Raw genomic sequence first — 10634 nt, 5'->3', positions numbered from 1 at the left:
GTAGGCTCTGGACTCACCATGACCCTGAACTGGATAATATAACAAGAAATGTTTTTGTAAAGCTGAAAGACCATTTGGTACATTTTTTCAGTGTACTTTCTCTGTACTTACCTAGTAATTAGCGGGTTGTAATATATGTATATGGTGCGAGGATGTGCCAAAATGAGGCAAACGAAGTTTGTGCTACTTTTTTTCCCCAGGACAGCACCAGAGTCAAAGATAAACCCATAGAATATACAGAAAAGCTTTGAGAGCGAGAATATTATCAGTGCGCACACAATTCCTGTGCTCGCGAGACATTTATTTACACACATAAAATAAATCTTGCAGGTTTATGTTTTCCACTTGGTGTTTTTGTGCCCTCTCCTTTTGACATTGATGTGATGCCATTTGTGCACCTCCTTGAAGGAGTTATTGCAAAGCAGGAACGAATCTACAGTCACTCCCTCTGAGAGACTAGAGACTTGAGACTATAGAGATAGTTAAGTGCCCCAAACCCATATAAGGTTGTGTCAAGAATAAATGCCTTTAGATGCTGTGCATGTTCCCTACCTTTTGCAGAATACTGTGGGAGAAACTGCAGTACTGTGCAACTGTGCACCTAAAATTATGATTATATTTAAAATAATGTATCTTTTCAATACAAGGCCTGGCGCCCCCACCAGGGTGTGTTCCTGCGTTGCACCCAGTGATTCTGGGCAGGCACTGGACCCACTGCGTCCCTGAACTGGGTAAGCGGTTACAGACAATGAATGAATGAATGAATTAATCTTCTCAATAAGCCTGACACTTGTATAACATTATTCGTATGGACTTGTTAAATCAACAGCACACTTGATTTAACATAATGAAGTATTTAGGAGATTTGGAGCCAACATATTCACAAACAGAATGTCACTACAATGTTATTTGTTTTTATTCTAATATTAGTTTTTTGGCGATTAGTTTTTTTTTTTTTAGCAAAACACGTACTTGGATGGCATAATATGTCTAACTGTGCGTTCACACCAGCAGTGATTTTTTTTTGCCCCAAATTGATCAAGGTTGATAGCTGTTCTACTGATAATTAATGAACAGAATTAAAATAAAAGGTAACAATGTGAATAAAATGTAAATTTCCATTCAGAAACATTGTTTCCTTTTGCTTTTCTGTAGAGCTTTAATGAATTTTGCTGCCAATCCTAAGATTCTCAGTCTTCCTTGAATATGGTTGTCATTTGAAATTATTGGGCGTGGATTGTGGTAATAATGCAAATTGTAAACAAACGCTCAGGCATGCGAACATTTAGTATACAAACGCACATTTTACTAAAATAATCTGGTGTTTACGCAGCATTTAGGAATCTTCATGAAAATGTTCCATTTACATTTGCTTGTGTTTTACTAAGGTTTCAAGAATGAGGCCCATCGTGTGTTTGCAATCTTGCACAATTAATATTAAATTAATTGAAATGAGAGAAATATATGACGCAGGCAATGATGCTGGCCACTCTCACAAAGACCCCTGTCTGCAGTAATGACAATGCGCCTGTGCTAGCTACTGTTCAACGGCAGAGCAGTGCATTTAGATTGCGGTCGGAATTGTTGATTTTCTCCTTAATTTGGGTACCAGCAGTTGTCACAGTGAGTATATCATACTTTTCTCACATTATTTCGTACTCTCGGCGAGATCATTGTCTATTGAAAATACGCCTATTTATGGTAATTAAGATTATTTTTCTTTATAGTGGTTGCTAATAGCTAACTGACTTGGTATCAAGGCCTCTAACAGTTAATCTTACCATTAGAGGCTTTTTCTAAGTCTGTTAGCCTGCTAAATAACAGTACAGTCTGTCCAACGTGCTCAAGTAATTAAGACTCCCAGTGTAATGTATACATTACCCGTGTACTTGGTGTAAGTTATGCGAGAAAACACTACTGCATTTTATTTAACCACCGGGCTGAAATTGACTTCTTTTTCGACTTTTCCGCTCCACCTTAAATGATGATCCCAGTCGATAACATGTAACTTACTCCAGCCCCAGTGAAGATGGAACATACATTTGAGAAAGCCAGTTTTTATTTATTTATTTATTTTTGTAGTTATAGGTTATGCTTGTTTTTTATGTAGTCGGGTTGGCTCAGCAAACAAGCTAGCTAATGTGTTGGAGCTAGTCGCTAACGAGAGCTAGCGTACACGCAGCTTGTTTTGGCAGCGTCTCTTCTCTCGCACCCCCCCCCCCTAAACTAACCGGACCATCGGTTAGTTTTAAATACATTATGTTAAGCTAACATATACAAGAGCATAATTTAATTCTATGTTAGTATGATTGTTGTAGTCTGTTTGTTACATGTGTTAAAATACAGCTTCTTACAGATGCCGACAATTAAGCTGCAAAGCTCCGACGGGGAGATGTTTGAAGTGGATGTTGAAATCGCCAAGCAATCTGTGACCATAAAGACAATGCTAGAAGGTACGTTTGTACGACTAATTAATTTAGCTGTTTTATTTAACTATCTGTGTATATTCCTTTATTTGTTAAACATTTTGTTCACTAAATGTCATTTCTGATTTGTATTAGATTTGGGTATGGATGATGAAGGGGATGATGATCCTGTTCCTCTTCCCAACGTGAATGCAGCTATTCTCAAAAAGGTATTGTAATGGCGGTTTTCCACTGCACGGAAACCTACTTGACTCGACTTCATGCAGCGCTTTTGTTTTTCCTCTGGTACCTGGTCCCAGGAACTGGGTAGGTTTTCAGGTCCAGGTCGCTCAGGGTTCCATACTGTGTAGGTGCTAAATGGTGACGTGTAAACCCTTCAGAGCATTGATTGGCCAGAGAGATGTCAATTACAACTAAATGCAGAGCTCATTCAAATCCAGCACAAACTTGCAGCTTGAAAAATCTAAGTTACAGCAGCTTTCATATTTTTTTTTTATCTAACTCTTAATGGCAGCTTGCACCTTTTACCTTGAGGTGTTTTGAAGAGGTTTATATGCTCTTTGAGCTGATGGCAGACAAATTTCCAGTGACAGCCAAACGTGCTACAAGTAAAACTGATCTGTGAAAACTGGGGTGTGGAGTTGCATTCAGTCCAAAAAAACAAAAACAACACGCAAATACTTGGTGAGTAAAAAGCACCTAACTTGACCACCGCCGTTGTGGTTTTCAAAGCCAGCGATTCTTGTTAGAAATGGGGTTTGCAATGTCACCGGCTCCAGGGAAGCCATGCCTGTGGAAAAGCCACAAGCGTTAATCGTGCCGAGTCATGTAGAGCCGAACCCATGCTGTGGAGAAGCACCACTAGTTCCATGATCCTTTATTGTCTGGATATTATTTACCAAAATATGTAGTACTTTATGATTGACTGAGGAATTGTGGCAGTGATATTTTTCACACCCTTCAACAGACCCTAGCTCACCCCACCTCTATGGAATGTGACCTGATAAATACAACAGTTTCAATTGCTCTTTGGCTGAATGTCTGGCCAATATAACACAGACGTTGTCATTATTTGCATTCTGTAATTTATTGCTCCCTTCCATTGTAATAGGACCTAATGCTAGCTGAAAGTTTGATCTCACTGTTAGTTTTGTTCTATGCTTCTCACCCAACACAGTGAAGAGTTTAAATCAGGTTTGCTGAAAGGAAACCTATCACTCTGGCACATTTTACAGTGTCTGCTGAGGTTAAAAGAAATGTGATAAAACTCATGAGGGGGAAGAAAGGTAAAAACCTTGAAGACTAAACTCATCCAAAGCCAAGTGTACATGCATATAGTGAACCATAACTAAGAAATACACAGCTTCTGTAATGATAGGCAGCTACAATTTTGTTCAGTTTTTGTAAGTTTAATGGGAATTCCTGTACTTTGCATAGCAAAAATGGTAGTGTTTTCTGCTGAGCTGATGTCAGTCAGACTCTCATTCATCCTGGACTGCTCAAATATATTGCCATCACACACTGTACATTCATGTAAAAAATGATTTAACATTGTATACAGTCCAATATGCCACAGGAATCAGAAGCTAATGACAAATTAGATGATAAAATTTAATATTGTAACAGTTATGCAGATTTCCAACATGTGACTTTAGGTACAATATAGAGCAAAATTAGAGAGACACTATTCTCCTTCATTTCCAGAGTAACTGTTCATCTGAATTCCAAGTTATCTCAGTATTCTTTCTGCAGAAACAACAGGTGACTGTTTTCTGTGAACACTTTTTTTTTTATTTTTTTTTTATTCTATTCTGCGACACTGGGATACAATACAAAATGCTAACACTTAAAGAAAGAATTGCAAAGCTAGACTAAAGTTTGCTGAGGAGCATGGTGTGTGGACCGAGGAGAACTGGTCTAGTGTTCTCTTTAATGATGAGAGCAATTTTATTTTAGTTGAGTCGGGTGGGGAAACATTTGGCATTTAACTGGTAAAGGACTAAATCCAAAGCATGTGAAGAAGTCAGTTAAGTTTTGTGGAGGATGCATCATGGTTTGGTGAGGATGTTTGATTCAGGAGTTAGGTCTCTTATACATCCACCAAGGAAGGTGAATGCTAATGTTTATAAAAGTCTCAGTCAGCAAAGTGGTTCCTTCACTATGAAAATTTCCCAATCAGCCACCAATATTTATGCAAGACAGTACCTCTTGTCACACTGCAAAATGAGTATTTCCTTTTAGCATTCAATATTGAAATATTAATTTCGACAGCCCAGAATAATCTGAATTTAACTGAGAATCTCTGAAATATAACTGATACGTAAGTTAGGGCTAAGAAACCCACTGTTCTTAATAAAACATGGAAAAGGTACAAGAGTGATTAATCTGCTCTGATTTGATTTTGTTTCAATGTCCCGTGGGTACAGATATGCTTGAAGTCATTCAATGCAAGGGCCTCTTAAAGATTCTTACAGATTTTTGGAAATTTAAGTTGGAATAAGCAGTTACTTAATTTAAGATGTAAATTGTTCTCTAGGTTTGTTCTCTGTTGTAGAAAATTTAAGCCAACATCTGTCTTACTCCTATTGTAGGAAATGCCTGCTTACTCCACTAATTTCAGCAAAATAAACTGAAAGCTTGTATGTGCATACAGGTGATTCAGTGGTGCACCCATCACAAAGATGACCCTCCTCCCCCTGAGGATGATGAGAACAAAGAGAAAAGGACCGATGACATCCCTGTATGGGATCAGGAATTCCTTAAAGTCGACCAGGGCACACTGTTTGAGCTCATTCTGGTATGTTGATCAAATCTTTTCATATGTTTGAGGCAAAACGTTTTTGTTCTTGACATTATTCTTAAGATTGTTATTTAAAATATTAAGTGATAGGTCACAGGGTTCAACATTTAAAGGAGCAATCTGTAACACTGACCCCAAGCGTTTAAAATCAGAACTGTACTGCAATTTCAAAACAGTGGAGAGAGCTGTCTGCCTCCTCCCCCTCCTCTCCAGATGTGAAGATCGAGCAGGTTACCAGTTTGAGGAAAACTGAACAAGAGACAAGTTTAAGAACATGGGCTGTAATAGCTAAGAAGAATGTGCCATAATCAACATAATTACACAGAAAAGTGTTCATCATTTCATTAAAACATCTATCTACGTAAAAAAAGTGAACACGGCTGCCATTTCCCTAAATTTACAAGCCTTTACTGACCTAATCCACCTGAAATATTTTGACTAGGCAAGGCTGGTGTTATTTATCGATTTATTTATTTTTCTTAACCCCCACCACCACCATTAATGTTGTTTAGGAGGCAGCTCTTATCCACAATTTTCATAGTCAAACATTTCATTGCACCTTGCATGTGTCTGAGTCCTAACGTCGTTATCCGCCAGCTTCTTGAATTCTCTGTTCCACCTTAAGAGCTGAAGCTAGCGCTATACCTTTTGAAATGTTTTGGAGCACCTGCTATTCCACTTTATCCATTTAAATCACACAAACCAGTTGTATTATTCACAATTTTCATATTCAAGCATGTAGTTCCACTATAAATTGGTTTGTTTAGAGCCTTATTTGCTTTGTTCTCTAGATTCTTATTCTTCTAGATTCTTGTTTTACTGTCTCTTGTCATGGAGATTTTTAAAAGGGCAGTGGGGCTTTTTGGGTCCGGTAAAATATAACATTAACTATGTTCACTTTGTCATTTCGGGTGCGAGACACTGTAGACCTGGCCCCATGGTGGACTTTAAAATGATTGGACAGAGGGCAGGATCATAGGAGCTCTGCACTGGACTGGGTAATTCACAAGGAGAATATACTGCTTTAGCAATGCAAAGAGGCAGCAGTATTTTAGCTTTGACTGTTTCCTTAATCTATGATCACACACCATGGACATTTTATGACCAAGCACAGTAAATATCCTACAGATTGTTCCTTTAACATTTTTTTTAAACTTTTAACATTTTGCCCAGTTGGGCAACTGACTAGAAAATTCACTCTCCCTAACCACATTTCTACTGTCCCATACAAATGTTTTAATGTGTTAATCAATACAAATAAACACACACAAATCTATATTTAGTAAGACTATTTATGCTTAAAATGATCCTTATTACTAGTTCACATCTTAACTGATACTGAGATTGGTACCAGTGCACTTTTTTTTTTTTTTTTTTTTTTTTTTTAATTTTATTTATTTTTTAAATAGCTGTTTTTACATAATAATAAAATGTCCAGTCTTAATTTCAATTTTTTGTTTTTTTATTGAGAACATCTTACAACAAAATAAAACCAATTGGTGTTTTAGTCATTTGTGCTAATTATGTATTTGGAATAAGCTCATTTTGGGGCAGCTCACTCTCATAGACAATAATACTGTGAATGTAATTGCTTAATTTTAAATATTTGCATAGATGACAGAGGTATATTTAGAGGAATTGGTGCCAAATTGAAAAGCAGTCACTGCAGTAGGACAGTGAAGTGCAATCCATACATGTCATTACTTTTCCACAGTAACATGTAAACTCAAGTATTGAATTGTCATGACATCTTTTTGAAGTACCTTACAATGTAACATTACAGTTGTGCACCAATTACGTTTCGAAGTGGATCGTAAAAATTTAAATGCAATCCTCATGTATTGTTTTTCAGCAAAGGGTCAAGTGATGTGAAAACAATGTAATAGCTTTTTTTTTTTTTTTACTTTTTATTTTTTAGCACGTATTCTTCATGTTAGTCTGGAAAAGCAATGACATGTGGATTGCCTTTCCCATTGTCTTATTGCATTGATTGCTGTTCAGTTTGCGACATGCAGGAAAAGCGATATTGTTAATGTGCAAATCATAGATTTGGTATGTCTAATAATTTGTCTTTTTTGTGTATACTGTCAATTTAGGAGAATTCAGCTTCGTGCTTATGCTTTCACTGAATCAGTGGGGGGGTTTATCCTGGGAGAAAGTTTTCTCACACTGTGTTGTATTAGCATAAACTTACAGTTTGCTCCTAAGAAGGAGTTAATTTTGACATGCTTGTTTTATGTCTTTTATATGGAGTGCTGTAAAAATTATTCCATCGGGCACATTGACACGAGTTAAGAAGTTCCTTCAGCCTCTTCAGAAACACAGTTAACACCCAGGTTGCTCAGGTTAAGAAGTGTTGCCATGGCCAGCTTTGCATTTCATGTTACAGATACTGCAGAGAGCTTTGTCTGCGTCAAGTTCTGAAAAATGTAATCACACTTGAAACTGCATTGGAGACTCTGCTGCCCTGACTGGCTTTGCTTTGTATTCGCCCTTTGCCAAAATATTCCTGGGTGCCTTACTCTGATGCCATTTGACTTGCGAATGGATATGACCATTTTTGCATGATGAGGGGTTAAATATTCACATAATGAGTTGGGTCTCAAGTTACATTCTGTTAACACATTTCCATCCCCCCACCCCAACATGCCAGCTTAGGGAAGTGAGTTTTCATGCTGCTGTCCCAATGTCATATTTGGACAATCATTATTTTTGAACACCGCTAGGCATATGTATTTATATATTGTATCATTTGTCATTCTGTTTTTTGTTTTCTGAATGTTAAGGAACAAGTTGGTATATAGAAGGATGTCAATCTGAGGTACAGCTATGCAGTGTAATCTAAAAATATGATTTCAACTCTCGAAGGCTTTTAAATGACCTATTCTCTTGAATTAGGTGTTGTATTGAGGCAGTACTTGGAAGTCTTCACTGCTGCAGACTGCAAGGACCCTGTCTTACAAAGCGTTAACTTCAGAAAATTGCAGTAGATGGCGCCTCTTTGTCATTTTGTCTCATAAGTGGTGTAGTGTGGCTATTTATGGAGAAAATTTATATACTTTTTTCCATTTTAGTATTTGTATATTCAAAACAAATTAAACGGTCAGATTGTGACATGCAACTATCTATAGCTATAGGGCTTGTTGTGGAAGTAGATTGCTATGCATCACAACATGAACTGAAATATATGAAATTGGTTCATTTTGCTTGTAATGGTAAGGCTGGGCCGTGTTGATTAAATGTTGGTTTTTGTGTCCTGCTTCAAACATAACGTTGATTTATGAATGATTATGCACAGTAGAAAAAAAAAAAAAAATTAACGAGTTGACTCAGAGAATTGTCTACTCTTACAAAGAGTTTGTTTCATTTGCATAACTATATATTAGATTAATCCAAACTTGTTTTGATTTGCTGCTTTCCCTCCCCTTGTTTAGGCTGCAAATTATTTGGACATCAAAGGCTTGCTAGATGTCACCTGCAAGACAGTCGCAAATATGATCAAAGGCAAAACCCCAGAGGAGATCAGAAAGACATTCAATATCAAAAATGATTTCACAGAGGAAGAGGAAGCTCAGGTATGAAAAAAGTCCATAGGAAACTATTACAACATAATGTTTTTGCAACTGCAAAGTTTATACACCTGTTTTAAATGTAAGCAACTAATTATAATAATTATAACGATGATCACATATTTATTATGTATTCTGTTCTACATTGTGTTTTATCCAGGTACGGAAGGAGAATCAGTGGTGTGAAGAGAAATAAGATGGCTTCATCTGACACTAACACACTGTAATTTGATTGAAAAACAGATTTACTGGTTGCACTGTTCATACTTGTTGATATTCACCTGTAAACCAATAGGATGAGAACCCTTGTGTATTCATAGCATGATCATCATTGCTTGTGTGATGCGAAAGAAATATAATTTAATCATTTTCCTGTTTTTATTCATCTTTAAATATTCAGCAGAATTATTCTTCACGTTTTTCAAATAGAAGCCACTCCTTTGTTCTCTCTTATTTTTAACTAGAAAATTTTCTTTTAGCCAAGTAGATTTTTGAGAGATTAAATTGTTAAATGCTTGATGGTAACTTTTTGTAAATTCTGCCTCATATCTCTTTTGGTAATTTGTGCTAAAGAAGAAAAAATAAAAAGGTGTGGAAAATCTGCAAGGTCCTGTGGACTGGAAATACTTGTTTAAGTAGTTAAATGTGTTTTCTTGCAGCTTGGGCATTTATTTGCTTATTATCATTGTAACGGATTGGACAGGTTCTCTTAGTTCTGCTCCTACAATGAAGGTTAGGAAATGTTAATCTTTAAATTCTAAAAATAAAACTTACAAATATTTGTCTTTTCTTTATATTTTTGTGTTTCATTTAATTTAGTTAATGTTTTGCTCTTTAGCCATTTTCACATGTGCCCTTGGGGAGGAAAACCTGGAAATGTTCTGTGTGCTTTCTGAATGGGGCAGCATCCATGCAGGGGATACAGGATGATTCTGTGCAAGCTTCCTAGTGCTTATCTCACACTCTGTTACCCAGACCTTGTACTAGGGCAGTAGCAGGGTAAAGTATGGTTAATGTCTGGAACAAATGTTATGGCCATTTGTTCACACATACAGGACCGCTCTGTAAAGTCTGGTCACTTTCTGGGTTGCTGTGACTGCGTTAAAGGGGCTTTGGATAAAACCTATAATTCTTTAATTTTTTTTTTTCCAGCAAACCATAAACATGCAGTGTATTGTTTACATTCATTAGATGCTGTTTATTATAGTACTTTAAGATTTATTACAGATTGTCATTTGTTTACTCATCACTGTGTTCTTTATGAAAAGGCTGTCTTGCCCTCGCGTGCTTCAGAGGCTGTTTGATCGGTGTATTTAAATTTTAAATTTATATTAGCGTTATTACCTTGTTGTTTTTGTAGTTTTATATACCAAAAATAATGGAAATTATGGTGTGTTCTTAATCGTATATTCTTAAGGTTCCTACAGTACTCGGTGAAATAGGAAAATGAGCTTTTAGTTATGCTGCACCCTCAGATTGGAATTTGGTACAGAAAGTTTTAAAATGTAAATGATTTAGTGCCACTAAATGTTTTTAAAATCATTCTTCAGACATCCAAAAGAGAATATATTACTTTTTTGCAGCTTTTTAGTACTTATGTCTGTTGAGTATGTGGTGTGCACTGTATTGTAATGCAAAGCTTCAATTAATTAATGTTCATCTGTAACATTTTGTAACATCTGTAACAAAATTTTAAATCGGTCTTGGAATGTGGAAAATGCTTCTGTCCATAGTTATAAATCAGTATTTGGTGTGGAGCTTGTTAATAGGTTTAATCAGTTTTGCTAGATAAGGAGGAATAAAAGATTAAAGATGACTCTGTCTTTGAAACATGCTACA

General features: G+C 36.4%; 1 protein-coding gene across 1 annotated transcript; it reads left to right on the top strand.

The window, feature by feature from the left end:
* The first annotated feature begins 1462 nt into the window (after positions 1 to 1462).
* skp1 (S-phase kinase-associated protein 1) lies at positions 1463 to 9589 on the top strand. The gene is made up of 6 exons (XM_066646148.1): positions 1463 to 1623; positions 2357 to 2453; positions 2562 to 2635; positions 5080 to 5223; positions 8661 to 8801; positions 8956 to 9589. Exons 1-6 carry the CDS (start codon positions 1465 to 1467, stop codon positions 8989 to 8991), a joined length of 651 nt encoding a protein of 216 aa, XP_066502245.1. The 5' UTR covers positions 1463 to 1464; the 3' UTR covers positions 8992 to 9589.
* Positions 9590 to 10634: the final 1045 nt, after the last annotated feature.

Source organism: Hoplias malabaricus, chromosome 15, assembly GCF_029633855.1.
Source record: "Hoplias malabaricus isolate fHopMal1 chromosome 15, fHopMal1.hap1, whole genome shotgun sequence".
NCBI classification, from domain to species: Eukaryota; Metazoa; Chordata; class Actinopteri; order Characiformes; family Erythrinidae; genus Hoplias; species Hoplias malabaricus.
Note: the sequence above shows the minus strand (reverse complement) of the source record. Positions and strands in the feature narration are given on the sequence as shown.